Source organism: Erinaceus europaeus, chromosome 7 (genome assembly GCF_950295315.1).
Source record: "Erinaceus europaeus chromosome 7, mEriEur2.1, whole genome shotgun sequence".
In the NCBI taxonomy this organism is placed as follows: domain Eukaryota; kingdom Metazoa; phylum Chordata; class Mammalia; order Eulipotyphla; family Erinaceidae; genus Erinaceus; species Erinaceus europaeus.
Window position 1 is genome coordinate 60,263,852 of NC_080168.1, and position 20,540 is coordinate 60,284,391.

At 39.8% G+C, this 20,540-nt stretch overlaps 1 protein-coding gene across 1 annotated transcript; it reads left to right on the plus strand.

Moving 5' to 3' along the window:
* Positions 1–701: 701 nt before the first annotated feature.
* Positions 702–18,020, plus strand: LOC132539345 (uncharacterized). Its single transcript, XM_060193510.1, has 4 exons — positions 702–771; positions 919–1,147; positions 12,533–12,652; positions 17,326–18,020. Exons 1-4 carry the CDS (start codon positions 702–704, stop codon positions 17,759–17,761), a joined length of 855 nt encoding a protein of 284 aa, XP_060049493.1. The 3' UTR covers positions 17,762–18,020.
* Positions 18,021–20,540: the final 2,520 nt, after the last annotated feature.

Here is a 20,540-nt window from a genome sequence, read left to right on the forward strand (position 1 = left end):
CCTGGACTCAAGTCCTTGCTCCCCACTTTCAGAGACGCATCACAGGTGCTGACATATTGCTACAAGTGTTTTTCTTTCTTGGTCTCGGTCTCTATCTATCTATCTATCTATCTATCTATCTATCTATCTATCTATCTATCTATCTCTGTCTATCAAAGAAAAACAATGGCTGCAAGGACAAGGTGGTGGCGCACCTGCTTAACTGTTCACATTACAGCACACAAGGACCCAGATTCAAGCCTGTATGGGGAAAGCTTCACGAGTGGTGAAACAGTACTGCAGGTGTCTCTCTGTCTTTTTCCCTCTCTGTCTTCCACTCCCTCTCAATTTCTCTCAGTCTCTATTTAATAATAAATAAATAGAAGATTTAAAAGAGAAAAAGAATGGCTGCCAGGAGCAGTAGAGTTACTGTGCATGCACCAAGTTCCAATAATAATTCTGATGGCAAAGTAAATAAGTAAATAAACAGTGTGCCCATAGCAGAAATAGAGTTCTGTACTACAGAGGCAAGGAATTTCACCTCCCTCTTCTCCAGATATAGTCAGCAATGTGGCCAAATGTGGGTGGCAGTTAGTAAGCCAGGCTAGGTGGGAGCTGGCAAGCCCCTTGCGCAGTGTACAGCTTGAGTATAGTGAGCCAGGTGAGTGCTTTCATTTTGGCAGAAGCCAGGAATTGGAAACCCAGAGTGTCTGGCCATAGCCATGGAGTCTGAAGATCTTGGAAGCCAAGAGAAAACCAAAGAGGAGGAAACCCCAAAATCATCTGGGAGAGGTTGGGGCAGGCAGTTTTCTTAGAGAGCAAGGAACTGAGAAGTAGAGGGAATTAAGGGATGTGCAACCTTTTAACCAAAGCAGTGAAGTCAGATGGACCATTACCTGGGGAATTCTCTTTTTTTCTAATTGCTTTTGTAAATCTCAGTGGGCAGGGAGCAGAGGAGTGAAAAGGAGTCAGCAAACCAGGGAGAAAGTCAAATGCTCTCCTACTTGTCAGGACCAGACACATATAGTGGGAGGCTAAATAGTTTTTGGAGAAGACCCAGCAGCCAGGAAGTCCAAAAGATGGCAGAGCCCACTGCCCAGGGACTTTGGCACCAGCTAGAAGCTAGAGGGCCAGGCCAGCAGGTGGCTGGCGTGTCAGAGAACCAGAGGTGAGCACTGGAGAGGCCCCTGGCAGGTGGACAGAGCTCCAAACAAGAACATTCTGGCAGAAGCAAACAGGGTCCTAGCCATGAGGAATAGGATTCAGATGCAGACTTTTGTCTTTCAGACAATGGGTGCTGGCAAGCAGGAGGAGAGGCAAAATGTGAGAGGAAAAATTAGAACATGACTTCAATAGCCAGGCACAAAACTTGCCTAGACCCCAGGAAACAAGGGTAAGAAATAGTTAAGGTCGGAGAATGGCTCACAAAGAGGGCAACTGGATGTGAGCTGTTTTTTATGTTTTGTTTTGTTTTGTTTTTTTAATAAAGACAGAGCATGTTTTAAAATCGTATTAATTTATTTATGGGAATAAAGACAGCCAGAAATTGAGAAGGAAGGGGGTGAAAGAAAAGGAGAGAGACACCTGCAGCACTGCTTCACCACTCATGAAGATTCCCCCTGCAGGTGGGGACCAGGGGCTTGAACCCAGGTCCTTGCACATTGGAACCTATGTATTCAACCAGGTGCGCCACCACCTGGCCCCTGGATGTGAGTTCTCACACTGGTAATAATAGCATCATCTCATATTTTAAAACCTAGTGTTAAGGGCCAACAGGATCACGGAAACTGCAACATGACATATATTTTGTTTGGCTCTATGACCATAAAAGTGATGTATATGTGTGTGGGGGGGTGGATAGCTGCTGCCCCAGAACCAGAAAGATGGATGATACAAGGAGTCTGGCAGATATGAAGTGAAGCTGGAATAAGAATGAAGCAGGGAGTCGGGCTGTAGCGCAGTGGGTTAAGCACAGGTGGCACAAAGCACAAGGACCGGCATAAGGATCCCGGTTCGAACCCCGGCTCCCCACCTGCAGGGGAGTCGCTTCACAGGCGGTGAAGTAGGTCTGCAGGTGTCTATCTTTCTCTCCTCCTCTCTGTCTTCCCCTCTTCTCTCCATTTCTCTCTGTCCTATCCAACAACGACAACAACAATAATAACTACAACAATAAAACAACAAGGGCAACAAAAGGGAATAAATAAATAAAATAAATATTTAAAAAAAAAGAATGAAGCAAGAGCAACCCTTCTAGTACCCCGCCTAGTGCTAATGTAAGTATGTTCTTAGTACTTTGTGGAGCTTGGGTTTTCTGCTATAGGATATGTAGACATTCTGTATTTGTCTAAATGGCTGTGGTGGATTGCACCAAAGCAAAGGTCTCTGGGAAAGGAGGAGAAGGTATGGGCTAGATGGAACTCTGGGGTCCCGGTGGATGAAAGTGGAAAAAAAATCTAGGTTGGGGAAATGAGAGGCTGTACCTATGTGTCAACAGCTGTATTGTAAGCCATCAACCCTCTAGTAAAGTGGGAAAAAAAAACCTTTAAAAAGTTACAATGCCCAAAAATAATAATACCAAGACATTGGTATGGACAAGAACATATACCCAGTATCATTTTCCAGTTATTCCCTGAATCATTTATGCTGCAGACTGATATGATTATTTTTATTGTATTATTATTATTAATTATTTGCCTCCAGGGTTATTGCTGGGGCTCAGTGTGGACACTATGAATCCACTGCTCCTGGTGATCATGTTTTCTTTTCTTTTCTTTCCCTTTTTTTTTTCTTTTTTTTTTTTTTTTTTTTTTTGCCTCTAGGGTTATCGCTAGGGTTCAGTGCTTGCACTACAAATCCACTGCTCCTGGAGGCCATTTTTTCCATTTTGTTGCCCTTGTTTGCTACCCTTGTTGCTGTTATTGTTGCCATTGCTGTTGTTGTTGTTGGATAGGACAGAGGGAAATTGAGAGAGGAGGGAAGACAGAGAGGGAGAGAGAAAGACAGATGCCTGCAGACCTGCTTCACTGCCCATGAAGCGACTCGTGGGGAGCTGGGGGCTCAAACCGGGATCCTTGTGCTTTATACTATGTGCACTTAACCCAGTGCACTACCACCCAACCCCCCTGGTGGCAATTTTTTCCATTTTGTTGGATAGGACAGAGAGAAACTCAGAGAGAAGGGGAGATAGAGAGGGAAAGAGACAGACATCTGCAAACTTGCTTCACTACTTGTGAAGCGTCCCCTCTGCAGGTGTGTCTTTGTGCTTTGTATTATGTGTGCTTAATCCAGTGCACTACTTCCTGGCCCCCAGTAAGAAAAAATAGATTTTTAAAAGTGTCTATTAAAAAAAGAGAGAGAGAGAGAATTGAGGGAGACTTTATGAGGTCTTTTAAAATGTAATGGTAAGGTTAATAGGAACTGAAGGAAAGGAGACACTTGTGGAATGGCAAACACGTATCAAAAAACTTTTTAGGGCTCTGAACTCCAGCTCCATCAGCACCCAGAGAGAGAGAAGGAAGTGGAAAGAGACATATGGAGGTAGCTATGACGTTAGAGGGGAAGAGAGGATTGAATCAGAAAAAGAAGGGGCAACTATGTATAAATGTGGACAGATAATTGTAGAGAAGATGGTTGGCCCATGTCTACAATCTTAGGGGAAGTGTAGTGGATTGCAGTGCAGAGAGTGAAGATTCAGAACTCTGGTGGTGGGAATGGTGTGGATTCAAACCCCTATCCACATGTAATTCTGTAATATCAAAATAAATAAAAATAAAAAACTTGTTTATTTATTTAAAATTTATTTATTTATTATTGATAGAGATGGAGAGAAATTGAAGGGTAGAGAGACAGAGGGAAAGTGACAGAGAGACACCTGCAGCACTGCTTCACCACTTGTAAAGTTTTGAGCTTGAATCTGAGTCCTCGTACACCATAACGTGTGTGCTTAATCAGGCACACCAGTGCCTGGCCCCTGAAAGTATTTATTTGTTTATTTTGTTTACCAGAGCACTTCTCAGCTCTGGGTTATGATGGTGCAGGAGATTGAATCTGGAACCTTGGAGCATTAGTCATGAGAGTCTCTTTGCATAATCATTATGCCATCTACCCCACTGCCCCTGCAAATGTGTGTGTGTGTGTGTGTGTGTGTGTGTGTGTGTGTGTGTACTACTTGCTGAAATTTTCATTTGACAATTAGAAATCTCATTGTTCACATGTCCAAAAGGTAAAACTTCTTCACACAAAAAACTTATTCTGACCATAGTCTGCATTTTTCAGTGTATGGAAACTTAAAATTCCAGTATTTCAAGTTCAAAGCGTTTCAGTCACACTTGGTACCTTTGTCCCCTCAGACAACACATATAGTCTACTAGGGTCTCTACTTTCAGTGTATGTATAGAGTCAAACCACTTCTCCCTCCTCTGCTAATCAGAGCCATCGTTGTCTCTGCCCTGCATGTATGAATTCGATATCCCTTGTTGTCTGTTGATAGGCTCTTCTCCACATGGCAGGCAAAAATGTCCTTTAAAATATGCCTGACTATACCTCACCTTTGTTCAAAATTCTGCAATGCCTCCCCACCACACACCCTACTTCCCCACTCAAGTATTGTAGCAATCTTATAAAACTGGAGGATTTAAAGAGATTTCTAGGCAGAATTCTAAAGGTGACTCTTTTAGTTGTCAATTAGAAAAATGAGAAAGGGGGTCAGGTGGTGGTGCATCAGGTAAGGTGCACATATTACCATGTGTGAGGATTTGGGTTCAAGTCCCCACCCCTGTCTGTGGCAGAAGGTGGGAGGATGGGGTGAGGGGATCTTTACAAGTGGTGGAGAAGTGATGGAGGTGTCTTTCTCTTCCTCTGTGCCTGTCTGCTTCTTTCTGTCTCTATTTAAATAAATAAATAAATAATCCCTGTATTGCAATCTATAAATATATATCTATGTTTGTACATAGTGGCTCCATTTTTTTCAGGTCCAGTGATCTCTTCCCCCCTCCAAGCCACACATAACACTATTGCTATATCCAAATGTCCCTCCCTTTTTCCTCTTCTTTGCCCGGGTCCTGATGGAGCTGGACTTCAGAACCCTTCTATCTTCTTCCTTTATCACTTCTTCCCTGGGAGTATGGATCAAAATTGTCTGTGTGGTAGAGAAGGTGTGAGCTCTGATCTCTGTAATTGCTTCTCCACTGGACCTGGGCATTGACAGGTGGATCCATACTCCAGGCCTGTCTCTATCTTTCCCTAGTGGGGTAGCGCTCTGGAGAGGTGAGGTTCTGGAACACACTGGTGAGGTCATCTGTCCAGAGAAGTCAGGATGGAATCATGGCAGCATTTACACCTTGGTATCTGGAAGGTAACAGGACATAAAGTGAGACAAAATGGTTAATGAACTGGAACCAAAAAATTAGGAACAGAGCAGATGAGAGGCTGACATTTTCACATTGCAAAACTGAAAGAGAGGAGGGTGGGGGAAGGGAGAGAGAAAAGCCATAGTATCAATGTTTCCTCCAACGTGCCAGACTTGAACCTAGATCATATTATGGCAAAGCAGGTACATTATCCAGGTGAGCTATATTGTTGACAGTATTATATGTAATTAAAAATAATTATCAACATTCATGCTACCTTTTTGAAATGGAATTCTGTGTTTTCAGTTGTTAGTTTATATGCTATAGCATCTGTACAGTCCATGTTGTAATTACTTTTTATAAAGATTGATTTAGTGTACATGCAAGAGTTTTACAAAGAGAGAAGTGTCACCAAGAAAGAAAGAGACAAGTCAGAGCTTCCTTTTGATACGTGCAGTGCCAGGGATTGAAGTGGGAATTTGGGTTGTACAAGGTTACTGCTATATCACTTGAGATATTTCCCCCGTCACATAATAAGCATTTTAAATTTAGCATATTTTACATTAAGATACTAGTTGTATCACAAGTAACAACTTTAAATAGTCATAACCTTACTTTACTAAAGAATTTTATACAAAGGAATTTAACTATCTATGTAAAAAGAAGAAGGAGAAGGAGCAAAGATAACTCCTAAAAGGAAATTTATCTTTATTGGGCTATCAATTCTTTATAGCTTTCTATATTCCTTTCTTTGGAATCAATTTCTATTTGACATTATGTTCTTTTCAGATATAAACTTTGTCATTTATTACAGTGTAAACTTGCTACTGATAAATTGCCAGCTTTGATTTGTGTGAATGATTTTTATTTCTCCTTAATTATTAAAGGACATTTTAAAGGATAGAATTTTAGGTGGTATGTGTTTGTTTGTTTTGCTTTTTTTCATAGTGTGTGTGTGTGTGTGTGTGTGTGTGTGTGTGTGTGTGCGCGCGCGCGCATGCTTTAGTCATTTAGAATAGTTTGTTTCCCTGTAGCAGATTTTTTTCTTTGTTGCCCTAAAGATTTTATCTTTGAATTTAAGTAATTTACTTGGATATACATGTGTGCATACTTCCTTGTGTTTTTCTCTTTTTATGCTCCCTGAGATTCTTAAAAATCTTTGATTTATTGTTTTTTATTAATTTTGGAAATTCTTGGCCATTATCTCTTCACATATTTTTTTCTTGCCATTCATTTTATTTTCTATATCTAGCACACTAGTTAGATACATTTAAAATTATGTGATGCTTTCCCACAGATCTTGGATACTCTGGGCTATTATTTTCCTCATTATATTTCAAGCAGAAAAAAATGCATCTAAAAAGTATGGTAGTTGAATTTAAAATCACAATGGAGGGGCTCAGACAGTAGATAAGAACTAGCTAATAGCATCAGACAGCTGTAGTAAATAGCATTTGAAAAATATCCACAATGGGGGTCCAGGTGGTGGCACACCTGGTTGAGTGCACATGTTACAATGCACAAGAACCTAGATTTGAGCTCCCAGTCCCCACCTGCAGGGGGAAAGCTTTAACAGTGATGAAACAGTGCTGTAGATGTATCTTTCTTTCTTTATCTCCCTCTCTATCATCCCCTTCCCTGTTGATTTCTGTCTGTCTCTATCTAATAAATAAAGACAACTGAAAAAAAAAGACACAGAATGGTCAACAAAAAGAAATGAACATTATGAAGATGGTATAAGAACATATAAGACAATAAATATGAGTCTTAATGAAATGGCATAGTAGGGCTTATATGTTATCATAAAAGACCCCAAATAACTAAAATATTTCTGAAGAAAAATAGTCTGGGTTTATGTCAAATACCTTACTTTCAAACTATACTACAAAGAGATATTAATTAAAACTATATGGTATTGAACTAAAAATAGGTGTTTGGGATAAGTTTAGACCCTAGAATAAGCCCACACATATTTTGTCACTAAATCTATCACAAAAGAGTCATGAGCATACATTGGAAAGAGGGAAAAAATCCCAGCAAAGGGTTTTAGAAAAACTAGATACCCATATGAAAAAAAAAAAAAAAGAAACTGGATTCCTCCCTAACTCCATTCACAAGAATAAACTTAAATGGATGAAAGATCTGGATGTAAGAACTGGAGTTATAAAACACAGAGAAGACTACACAAAAGCAAAATTTCCATGAAATCATGTCACAGATGTTTTTGAGAACTCAACCTCAAATAGAAGGGAAATGAAAGCAAAAGTAAACAATTGGGACTTCATCAAATTTAAGAGCTTCTGTACAGTGGAAGGAAGTCTTAGCTGGATAAAAAGACAACACACTTAAGGGGAGAAGATATTCCCACATCATACATCTTAAAAGGGCTTAGAATCTAAGATATATAAAAATTTTATGAAACTCAACAAAAATGTAGCCCAACTAAAACTTGTGCCATACCTACCAAGGTGTAGGAGGCAAGATATTAGTTGAATGATAATGACAAAGAAATCTACTAAGTTAATCATCTTTTTTTTTACCACACCCATCACCAAAGGTCTGTACCCCCATCTCCACCCCAGTATATAATCACTAAAGTTCTCCGACAGTCTTGGAAATAGGTTGACATTTTTTTTTAACATTTGCACACTCAGTTGTTTGTATTCTGCATATGAGTGAAACCATTCTGTAGTTGTCCTTCACCTTTTTATTTGCTTCACTAAGCATTATTTCCAATTCCATCCACTTTATCCCAAAGGACATATTATTATCCCTTTTTCATTACTGCATCATACTCTGTTAAGTATCTAAGGTAATAACCTTTAAAAAAGATTTATTTGACTTTATGCTAATGTTCTGTATAAGTACTATGTGCTAACTGATTGCGCCACTGGAGCTCCAATGCTAATTTTCTTAGCATAGCCATCATGTTTAAGATTGGCACTTACAAGCTCATCTCTTAAAGCTTTTTATTTTATGTGCCTTTTCTTATGTTTAGAAGAAAGAAAGTGAGGTGCTGGTTATGTATTTCTGGGTCTACTAGATAGGTCACCATGGGGATAAGTAACTCTGAAGATGAGCATATTCTTTTCTACTGAATTTTATTTGAAAATGAAGTATAATACTGCCTCCCCAGGTACCCTTTCTATCAATGTCTCATACCCTTCCCCATTGTCTTTTGTTTTTTAAAATACTCAGGCTGAGTCGCGACAGTGGTGATGTGATTATCAAGTTTTAATAGAAGTATATGCCCTATCATCAAGTGAGCAACAGGACTGTCTTTGGTGGCATTTGGAGAACACACAATGCATCAGGCTCCTGGATAATCTAGATCAAGATGACATATCCTAAGTGGGTGTGGAAAATATGACTTTCCTTAAAAGCACCCATGGCTGAGAATCTGGTGAGGGGTAAGTAAGAGACACCCAGATCCTAAACTAAGACTGTCTCTTTAGGATTAGAAGGTAAATCAACCTGTTCATCACTTTCAATTAAACTGGAAAAACATTTAATTTAAGAATATGGTTTTACCATGGTGGACTATCCCATGGGATCTGCTTATGGACTATAGAAATGTCTATTTATCTGTTAATTAAAAAAAAAAAAAAACCTACCCCACACACAATATCTTTTTTTAGTTGAAGATCTTAAGGACAACTGCCCATTAAGTCAAGTGACATTGCCATATTGGGCACGATATTCTTTTAGAAGGCCTGGTTTGTGTCATTTATACTTTGAGAGAAGACCCCTGTGGAAAATGAGCAATGCTAAGTGAGCATGACAATAAATTCAGATCAATATGTGATGGTGACAGAGAAATGCAAAGCATACCTAATCTGGCTAACTATGGCCCCTGACAAATGCGGTATGAGCACTGTGTCTTCGGTGTCTTTCCTTCCTTTATTTGCATGATCCATCAGGACAGCCTGTGAGGGAATGTCTTGGCACTGTGGAGCTCTCTATAATAAGCCACAACACTAATGAGGCATAACAGATCGAGCAAGTATCATGTATAATCTTGATCTTTCATTGACACTATTACCCGTATAGCTTGCACGTTGTCATTTGTTATCTGCCTGGTGCACATGATTTGGGAGGTGGTAGCTGAGGGACTCCTTCCAGAGCACAGTGCTTTTTGCAAGGAACTGTCCTTCTCCAAGACAAAAAACACACACACACACACACACACACACACACCCAAGCCTTGCCCTAGCTCTGGCCTCTGTTTTTGTTGCTGCTGCCTCTCAGCAGGGTTGGCTGGCTGTGTTTGCAGAAGGTCAGCCAGATTTTGTCTTTCTCACAGTTTCGGCTTTCCTCCTGGGATTGAGGGGCTAATATATTTCTGTAACACAGAAACCAACCGAACCCAAGATAAACAATTGCCCAGAGAAGCATGGCCCTAGTCTATGCCTTGGTTTAGTTGGATAATCTAGAAATCAGCTGTTTGCACTGAATGCTGTCCATAGGAATTGTTGGGTCTCAGCCAAGAAGTGGTTTCAGTAAGCCCATATGTCAATGATTTTAGTTCAAATCTAGCAATACTAATTTATATTTTAAAAAAGCATGTTACCATACCATAAAATTTTTAAATAATAAAACTGTTATCTTTCAGGTGACCTCTCAGGAAGGGACAAATGGTAGTTCCATTCTATAAATTTAAATATATTCTATTTTAAAATTTTTTGATCTTTATGTATTGGATAGAGACAGTAAAAAATCGAGAGGGTAAGGGGAGATAGAGAAGAAGAGAGACAGAGAGGCACCTGTAGCACTGTTACTCCACTCACAAAGCTTTTCCACTGCAGGTGGGAAGTAGAGGATCAAACCTGGGCCCTTGTACATGGTAACATATGCTTTCAACCAGGTATGCCACCACCCAGCCCTTAGATTTGAATATATTTCTAGACAAATATATCATTAGAGGAATAGAAGGTAAGTGTATATCTCATGATGTTTGTCTTTGAAGTTTACTGTCCTGTAAGAAAAAAATCCTAAGTATATAGACAGTTGAAATAGATATGAAAACCCTTTAAGGGATCATAAAAAGGTACAGGGTCCTTATTTCCATAAAGTCCCTGGAATTAATGTTATATCCATCTCCCTCTCAATAAATAAATTTGTTGGGGGTTGTATTGTTATGTGGAAAACTGAGAACTGTTATGCATGTACAAATTGTTGTTTTTACTGTTGAATGTAAAACATTAATCCCCCAATAAAGGGAAAAAAAAAGAAAACAATAAATAAATAAATATATAGATTTTCACTGGCTAAATTGCTCCATGTAAATTCAGATCAATGAGTGATAAAAATCATAGCTCATATATTCATTCCAGCCACATGTTGAATTTTTTTCATTTAAGAATGGTGTTTATTAATAAATTTAAAAAAAAGAAGTTTCAAAAACAAAGTTCCCTGACACTCATTGTTATTAATAATTGACATAAACTCCCTTTTTGCTAAGGTTTCTTTTTTATATATTTTTTATTTAATTTTTTATTTATAAAAAGGAAACATTGACAAAACCATAGGATAAGAGGGGTATAGCTCCACACAATTCCCACCACCAGAACCCTGTATCCCATCACCTCCCCTGATAGCTTTCCTATTCTTTAACCCTCTGGGAGTATGGACCCAAGGTCATTGTGGGACACAGAAGGTTGAAGGTCTGGCTACTATAATTGCTTCCCCACTGAATATGGGGGTTGACAGGTCGATCCATACTCCCAGGCTGTATTTCTCTTTCCCTAGTGTGGAAGGGCTTTGAGGAAGCAGAGCTCCAGGACACATTGGTGGGGTTGTCTGTCCAGGGAAGTCTGTTTGGCATCATGCTAGCATCTGGAACCTGGTGGTTGAAAAGAGAGTTAACATACAAAGCTAAACAAATTGTTGACCAGTCATGGACCTAAAGGCTAGAATAGTGCAGATGAAGAGTTGGGGAAGGGGGTCCTCCAGTTTTTAGATAGCTAGTAGCCATATTTTACTTATATTCCAAAGGGCCTGTGGCTATACTAGTTTTTGTTTGTTTGTTTTTATTTTTTTGCCTGAGCCTGAAATCTGATATGCAGGTGGATCCTAATTCTTATCTGGGGAGGTTATTTCATGGCTGGCAGAAGGACCAGAAAGCTGGATCAGGGAAGAGAGTAGCTCCCTAATATCGGAAAGGGGTATAAATATTGTTGACTGTAAACCCCATTGATTTGATGTGATCTGGGGCCCATATTCAGCTTAGTGGCTTATGTGACCTCTGCATCCCTCTAGATCGGAGCTCACATTCTGTGGTCATGAGTAAGAATATTCCAAGCTGCCCCAATATTGAACCATCTTCCTCAGGTGTAGCATAGAGTATGTTGTCCATCCTCCCTTCAGAGGATGGAACATTCTCTACCATTGTTGATCCAAGTTGAGGGGAAGGTCCTAAGGGGGCCCACAAAGGAGTCTATTGTGTTGTTACTGATAGGAATGATGGGTAACAATGGAGAGAGGGATTTATTTGAGTTCTAGGCCCATCAAGTCTGTTTGGGAATCTCAGTACTCCCCAGTTAGGTCCCCAGCTGATGGGGTGGCCTGATAGTGACTGAAGAGTCATCATTAAAGTATGCCAGTCTCTTGTCCTTATTCAGCTTTTGCAGTCCTTGCTTCGATGAGGTTTGCTTTGGAGTGAGTGAGAGAACTGTAATAGGAAGTAGGTGAGGAGGGCATCTAAGTCAAGTAGACACTATTTCATTATGAACTTCATACTGACTCAGTACAGACTATTGTATATTTTTGCTTTCAGATATATATTTTGCCCTACAAAATATATGATACATGTGAACATTACAGATACATGTGAACATATGCTCTATCTTATGGGGCCTGGTCTATATCTAGGTTTTGGGATTTTGTTAGGAAGTGAATCTCCTGGAATGGAATTTAAGAATACTGTGAAAGGAAAGGCCTCACCAGAGTAATGAGGCTGAAGGGTTGACATTCCACGCACCAAAAGGAAAAATAAATAAATAAATAAAATATAGAATGGGGCATGGTTTGGTGGTATAAAAAGACAAGATAGAAGATTACAAATAGAATTTTGATGACTTTACAGATCACTTAGCATTGGGGTTACAAATTCAGACACTTTTTTAAAAATTTTATCATGTGCCTATGACATAAGTTCTATGTACCTTTCTCTTCTTTTTAAACATACGTCCCTCCCCCCCATATAGATATGGAGAAGATAAAGAGGTAGACAGTGAAAGAGAGTGTAGCACTGAAGCTTCCTTCAACGCAGTGGGGAATGAGCTTCAACCTTCAGCTCCAACAGGGCAAAGTGGCACACTATTCAAGTGAGCTATTTCACTGGCCCACTGTATTTTATTTTGTTTTTATAGAGACAGATAAAACAAAGAAATAGAGATGGAGAGAGAGAGAGATACCAGGGGGCAGTTGTGGTACACCTGGTTAAGCACACACATTACAGTGTTCAAGTACCCAGGTTCAAGCCCCTGATCCCCACCTGCAGAGGGAAAGAAAGCTTCACCAGTGGTGAAGCAGGGCTGAAAGTGTCTGTATGTCTCTCTCCCTTTCTACTTCCCCTTCCCCTCTCAATTTCTCTGTCTCTATCCAATAATAAATAAATAATATTGGAAAAGCAAGAGAAAGAGAGAGAGATGTGAAAGAAAAATAAAGAAAGAAATGAAGGAAAGAAGCAAAGCTTCCTTCAATACAGTGGAGGCTGAGCCTTGACACTTTTTTTTTATCAGATCTGACATTTCTATTATCTAACCTCTATCTATGTCTCTTTCTTTAATTTTTAGTTATTTATTTTTCTTTTAGCATCAGGGCTTCACACATGCATAGTCCCACTACTCCCAGGATAGTTATCATTCTGTCTCTTTCTCTCTCTCTGTTTTTTTAATGTCAAAGGATGTGGGGAGGTAGACCACAACACCACTTCAAACATCTAAGGAGCTCCCCCCTCGTGCTAACCATATTTCCCCCACATGGTGCTGGAGCTTGAACCTAAGGCCTTGCATGTGGTAAGTTATGCACTCTACTCTAGTGAGTAAACTATCCATCCCACTATGTTTAGTTTCAATCCCACTATGTTTCTTTTTTTTTTTGCTTGTTTGTTTGTTTTTACATATTTTTGGAGGACAAGGCTAACACTACTATGGCTATGCAAAAAGGACTTCCATGCCTGAGTCCTGGGTTTGATTCCCTGTACCACCATAAGCCATAGCTGAGCAGTGCTTAGATAGACAGACAGACAGACAGATAATGGAAACACATTTGGGGTTAAAATTTTAATGTTAGGAGAAAGAAAAAAATAATGTTGAATTTTATCATTTATTCATGTCCTTTAGTCTGTGTTCAAGACTGAGTTAATAAATGCCATTAGTTTTCCATGATTCTGCAAAGAATATTATTAATAATTAAAGCAGAGGATGCTCTGTCAAATATATTTGCTATCTTATCATAAGTTGCAACAGGAGAAATAACTCGACTGCTAAAGTACAGGCCTTGCATGTCTGAGGCTCCTGGTTCAATTCTTGGTGCTGTTGATGTACCAGAGTGGTCTTTTCTTTCTCTCTCAGTCTCTCTCTCTCATTGTAAATTCTCATATGTTTTAAATAATGATATAAATGGCAAAACAGGACATGGCAACTACAGAGTGATGTTGAGAGCTACTCTGAAAAGTCTCCAATACTTAGAGTGGTTTGACTTTTAGTATTCAAAGGGCTCTTAAGTGATGTCAAGTCTGGTCTTATTGTGAAAGTACAAATAACAAATGAAAACCCAAGTGCTATCTATCATCAGTATCATGGAAAATGTCAGTTGGTCGGGGTTATCACTATAGAAATAAGATTCAGGAGACTGGGGTGTTATCACATCATCACGAACAAGAATCTGCCTATGAGCCTCCACTCCCCACCTTCACAAGTGGTTGAAACAGGTCTTGAGGTGTTCATCTTCCTCTGTCTTCCCCATTCACTCTGAATTTCTCTGTCTCATCAAGTAAAATAGGAAAGAAAGGGGGTGGGAGGAGTGGCCAGCCATTGGGAGTAGTGGATTCTGTGCTGGTGGAAACCCTAGTGGAAAAGAGAGAACATGGATTCAGTCAGTGAATAACTGCAACCACCTCCCATGGAGAGGCTGACAGGTGCAAACTGCATTACTGTGCAATCAGTAAAGTGGAACATACTTATTTGAATCCACTATGTGCAGCAGCACGGAATGCGGTCTAGTACAATCAGATTAAGCAACCACCTGATAGAATTGACATGGGCTTGTTATTTTAAATATATATCTGAGGAAACGAGGCTAATCTTAACTAAAATTAATTAATTAATGACGGTGGGGGGTGCAGGGGAGATAGCATAATGGTTATGCAAAGAGATTCTGATGCCTGAGGCTCAGAAGTCCCAGGTTCAATCCTCCCTACCACTATAAGCCAGAGCTGAGTAGCGCTCAGGAAAAAATAAAACAAACAAAACAACAACAACAACAAAAAAAAACAGATGTCCACACCTTGTTCTTGCCTGGGTGATGGCATGTTTTTATGACTGTGGCCCTCTGTTCAGGAGCACTGTGTGCATACTCTTAGGAAGAAAGCAGACTGAGTTAATAAACATGAGTAAGAGATTTAAAAACCTCAAACGCTTAAGTCTGACTTTTGACTAAGGGTTGCCACCTACTTCCCATTTGTTTTTATGTGTCTATTAAGTGATGTTACATTCACTGTTTTCATCACTGAGACAGGTTAGATACAATAATTGGTTGCTGGCTGTGAATGGGCAAATTATAAGATCAAATCATTTGCTTTGGTACTAACAAGAAAAAAAAAAGATTATTTTTTCCTCAGGTGCATGCCTCCTCCATCAATTTGATTATAACAGAAGCTTTTAGTTTTTCAGGTTTTTATATTTAAGTGTAACTGATTTAGGCTTTAAAAAACTGAGCTGATGGAAATTTATCAAAAGTCATTTAAATAAGCATCCATTCTTCTACAATGTCACATTCCAAATTTTTGTTAGAACCCTAACTATTAAGCTCTAATTACAATCAATAGCCTTCCATGTTCTTATAAATGAATGTTATTTTGTATGGAACAAAGAGTCATATAATTTTAAATGTAGCAGCATGATGTAATTGAAAATATTAATTCTTTTGAAATGGAAACACTATTTTAAAAATAAAATAGGGTTGCTTTATGAATGAAAGCTCTTAAAGATTTACAGCTAATATATTTTGAAGTTGACATTAATGGAGTAATTAAAATGTTTAGAAACAGGCAACTCTTGGGTTTCAGGTGTGGGTTCAACTGAAATCATTTTAACTGTTTTTGTGAGTTAAGATATTCTGAAGAATTATCTGAAAAATCACTAGAATTCACATAGAATATATTTGGATTTTCCAGAAGTCCAAAATTAAAAACAAGTGGTTTGAACACATTGGGGCCAGCATCAGATTATATTCTACAAATGCATCATTAACCTTGGATCAATTTTATAAACAGTCCTTGAGTATGAACTTTTGTTCTTTAGGTCAAAAGATGGGGTGGGTTTTGGAACTTTAAAAAAATGTTTTACGTTCCTTTGTATTAATTAAGGGGAAGTCTGTCTGTGGATATCTGGGAACCTAAGAACAATAGTGATACTGTAGTCTCAATATTTCAATAATCTTACAATTTGAACTTACTCTAAACAGTTTTCAGAATCCTAGTATATTATGTAATTTTATCACTCTCTTGTGTTGATTGGGACAACAGCATAGTGGTTGTATAAAAAGACTTCGACTCCTGAGATTCTGAGATTCTATGTTCAACCCCCTTCATCACCATAAGCCAGAGCTGAGCAATGCTGTGTTCTCTCTGTCTCTCTCACACAGTGTACCTGTCTCCCTGGATCTACCTTTCTTCTTAAAATAAAACAGGTAAATTTTTCTTTAAAAATAATTTGTTAAAAGGAAGGAATGGAGAAAGGAAAGAAGGAAGGAAGAAAATGCTAGAATCATGACACAGATTCTTCAAGAAATTCTGTGTCTATAGGTTGGCATTACAGCAAGTTAAAGAGCCTGTTCAGTTCTGCAGACCTGGGAGGACAGGATCATACCCACACCTGAATACTGTCAACAATCTTATTCCAAGATCAACGATGTACAACTGGCCAGGCTGAGAGGATCTTTAGCTTAGATGATCCTAAGCACAGGGGTGTATATTAGCTCCTCCATTGTTGGTTCTAGGCCTGTCATAGTTGGCCAGTTCACCCTTCCCTCCTGGCTGCAGGCTCCAGTGGAGAGACATTTCCTGCCAGGTCATTGGGCTCCCATTGGTTTTTTTGTTCCATGGTGACTCTGACTCAGCCTGACCATTTAGATTCCTGGCCTTGGTCCACTGGACCTTGAAAACCTGCTTGCTCATTCCTGCCTTGAGCTGCTTCTTGGCTACTTGATCTCATTTTGCCATGTCTCATCTGTCTATAGCTGCCAAGTCCCCAGCACCCAGCCCACCTTGATCTCGGGCAAGTCGGAGATGTTTAAACAACAGCCTGCCTGACTCTTGTCTTAAACTTTGCCTGACTCCATCATATTCTTCCCCAGATTATTCTTTTTTTTGTATTCAAGGTTGGAAGAGGAGATCAAATACACTGATGAAAGTGGGTAGTACCGTGGCTGACTGGCTGACAGATCTTCCAGGGTGGCTTTTCTGATTACTTTGTGGAACTCAGGAGCAGTGAAAGAATGGTCATCATTTATTACAGATAGTCACACTTTGATTCTCATTCTCATTTGTACCTTTCTCTCTTTTTTTTTCCTTTTCTCAGTTCCAGTTTCCTCCCCTCCTTCTTCCTTCCTTCTTCTTCTTCCTTCTTTTTAAAATATTTATTTATTCCCTTTTGTTGACCTTGTTGTTTTACTGTTGTAGTTAATATTGTTGTTGAAAATGATGTTGTCATTGTTGGATAGGACAGAGAGAAATGGAGAGAGAGGGGAAGACAGAGAGGGGGGGGAAAGATAGACACCTCCACCCCATCGCACTGCGTGTGAGTACCCCAGCGCTGCCCGGGACTCGGGCTTCGGGCTCACAGTGTTGGAGGTTGAGTCCTGCCTCAGTCCTCCAGGTACAGCCGCGAGTCGTGTTGTTCTGCTGTGCCTTGTCACCTTCTCCTAAAGATGCACACTTGCACACTGAAGAATGCAACGTGTTGATTAACTTGCTTAAGGAATGTCACAAAAATCACAACATTCTGAAATTTTTTGGTCATTGCAATGATCTTGATCTGGAGATGAGAAAATGTTTGAAGAAAGAGTACCATGAAAAGAGGATGAAGAGCAGGGAGCATGGCGATGCGATGCGATGCGAAAGAAACTTTTCAATCCTTCAGAGTAATCTGAAAAATGAATTCCATATTCACTGGTTTACCTTGGTTGAGAGAAGAATTATGGACTCTTGACTGATAGCCAAAAGAATTCTGTCTTCATTTGGTCTTCGTAATCCTTTGAATGGAAAGTGACCTATGAAAAGTCAAGCCATGGAGACATATGGAAGCTTGGATTTTGAGTATTTGTTGGGCAGAACCTTTAGTACTTTGTACTATACCAGTGTACTTCATTTCTGACAACTTCTTCTATTTGTCTGCAACTAGTTATCATTTAAGTAACTTATCAAATTCAATAAAATAACTGATGTTAAGCAAAAAAAAAAAAAAGAAAGATAGACACCTGCAGACCTGCTTCACTGTCTGTGAAGCAACTCCTCAGCAGGTGGAGAGCCGGGGGCTCGAACCAGGATCCTTACGCCAGTCCTTGTTCTTTGTGCCATGTGCAGTTAACCCGCTGTGCTACTGCCCAACTCCCCTTCTTCTTTCTTCTTCTCCTTCTCCTTCTGCTTCTTCTCCTTCCTTATCCTCCTCCTCCTCCTCCTCCTCCTCTTCCTCCTCCTCCTCCTCCTCCTTCTTTTTCCTTCCTCTCTCTTATAAACCTGTTCTTGGTCTGTTCAATTAATCTACTTAACATGGACTTATTCAGGCTTTTATTTTATTAATTTTGCTACTAATTGACTTTATTTTTTATTTATCCTAGTGATTTAGTGGCTAACAACACAAACTTTGTAGCCAGACTGCCTGGCTGCCTGGGCCATCACCTTGAATGCCTTTAATGATTTTTTTTTGTTGTTGTTCCTTACGACTTCACTCCCTCACCTATAAAATGGGAACCATGATACAGTTACTCATTCAGTTACTATTTAGGCTCATTACTGTTTGCAAATTAACTATTGGGTTCTCTTGCAGAAATATACATACATATCCCTTGATGCCTTGTAGATTGTGAATACTATGATTCTTTTTTTTTTTCCTTTTTCTCACATTCAATCATTTTCATGTTAGGTGTTCTGACTCTGTCACGTTGGTTTCTTTTCTAGTGATTGATTAATCCCCCCCCCTTTTTTTAATCTTCCCACAATCAAGATTATTGCTGAGGCTTGCTGCCTGAATGGCAAATCCACTGCTACCTGTTGCCATTTTTTCTTTCTTTTTGATACAAGTAGAGAGAAATTGAGAGAGGAGGGGGAATCTGAGAGGGAGAGAAAGAACAACACCTGCAGCCCGGCTTAACCACTTGTGAAGTGGCGCAGGTGCCTCCTATTCTGCTGCACGAGAGATAACAGATGCAGCCACTCTGCCCTTATTGGGGCCTCCACAAAGAACCCCCACCTCACTCCACTCCTACCAGCTTGTTTTCTGGTCATCACTGCTAGCAGTCACCCTGGTTCTGTGCTCCCTGCTCCCTGGTGGAACATTCTCTCCACTTGGGCTCTGTACTCTTCTCACCAATGGATCCCCAGGTAAAGGAACTCCAACATGGCTTCCCTGTTTCGATCCTAAATCCAGACTCTGGCTGTCTGGCCTCATTCCCTCACCACTCCAGCTTGGTGCCCCTGGGTATTCCCAGTGAATTTGAGTAACAGTTCTTCCTATGAGCCACTCCTCTGATGCTCCTGCTCAGCTCCCTCTAGGAAGACAGTACTCACCCACCTGACTCATCTGTTTTTCAGGGTCTGTGGTATCATAAATCTGTTATTTTTTACATGTAAGGAAAAGAGACACTGGTGTTTGTACTCATGTGTCATCTTCCCATGACTCTAGAAAGTCTGTTTACTGGTCTTTGTTTTTTGTGGTTTTTTTCAGCAGACATTTTAGTTTTTAGCCAAACCTGCTTTTTTCTCTTTTTTGCCTCCAGGGTTATCCCTGGGGCTCAGGTGCCTGCACTACAAATCCATTGTTCCTGGAGGCTATTGTTTTCCTTTTGTTGCCCTTGTTGTTTATCATTCTTGCCATTGTTGGATTTGGATGGGACAGAGAGAAATGGAGAGAGGAGGTGGGGAGAGGAAGATAGACATCTGCAGACCTGCCTCATCGCTTGTGAAGCCACACCCCTGTAGGTGGGGAGCTGGGGGCTCGAACTGGGATTCTTGTGCCTATCCTTGTGTTTTGCGCCATGTACGCTTAACCCTCTGTGTTACAGCCCCCCCAAACCTGTTTTTTTTTTTTAACTAATAGTCTACTATTGTTAAGTAGGGGAAGAATAATTTATTGTTCTAATTTTTGGAGGGGAACAAGTGCTTGTTCCCCAAAAGTGTCTTGTAAGTGCATCTATCTTACTGCCTTTTTATTGTATTAGTAATGAAATGCAAATTGTGATTATGGAATGAGTTCATAGACAGGAAGAAAAAAAAAAAAAAGCTCTTTTTTGTTTGGAAGCACAAAACTTCCTGTGTTGAGTTGAACTTTCTGGCTATTAATTACTGCCCAAGTGCTAACCCTTTCTACCTTATTTGCAGAGATACAGTGGTCTGTGGAAACAATGAAAGCACCCCAAGGTAAGCAATGTTTACATCTTTAAAAGGCTTCAAGAGGTAAGTCCCAAGACAAAAGAATTTGCTACTAGTTGATGCTAAAAGCAGCAGAAGTCACTGTTTTCATTGGGTATATATAAAGAAGGAACTTAATTTCCTGAAAGCAAAAAAAAAAAAAAAAAAGAGAGAGAGAAATGCAGATAAATGCAAGATATTAGTGAAAATTACAATATGTGTCTTGCTAAGAATGGTCTGCTTTTGAAGAGAGCACTCAAGTCCCACACTCCCAGTGTGGAAGAACAACTGGCAGAATATGTAAGGCTAGCAAAAGGGTGGTCAGCACTTCTTGGTGAAAGCATAGAATTTAAGATGATGGT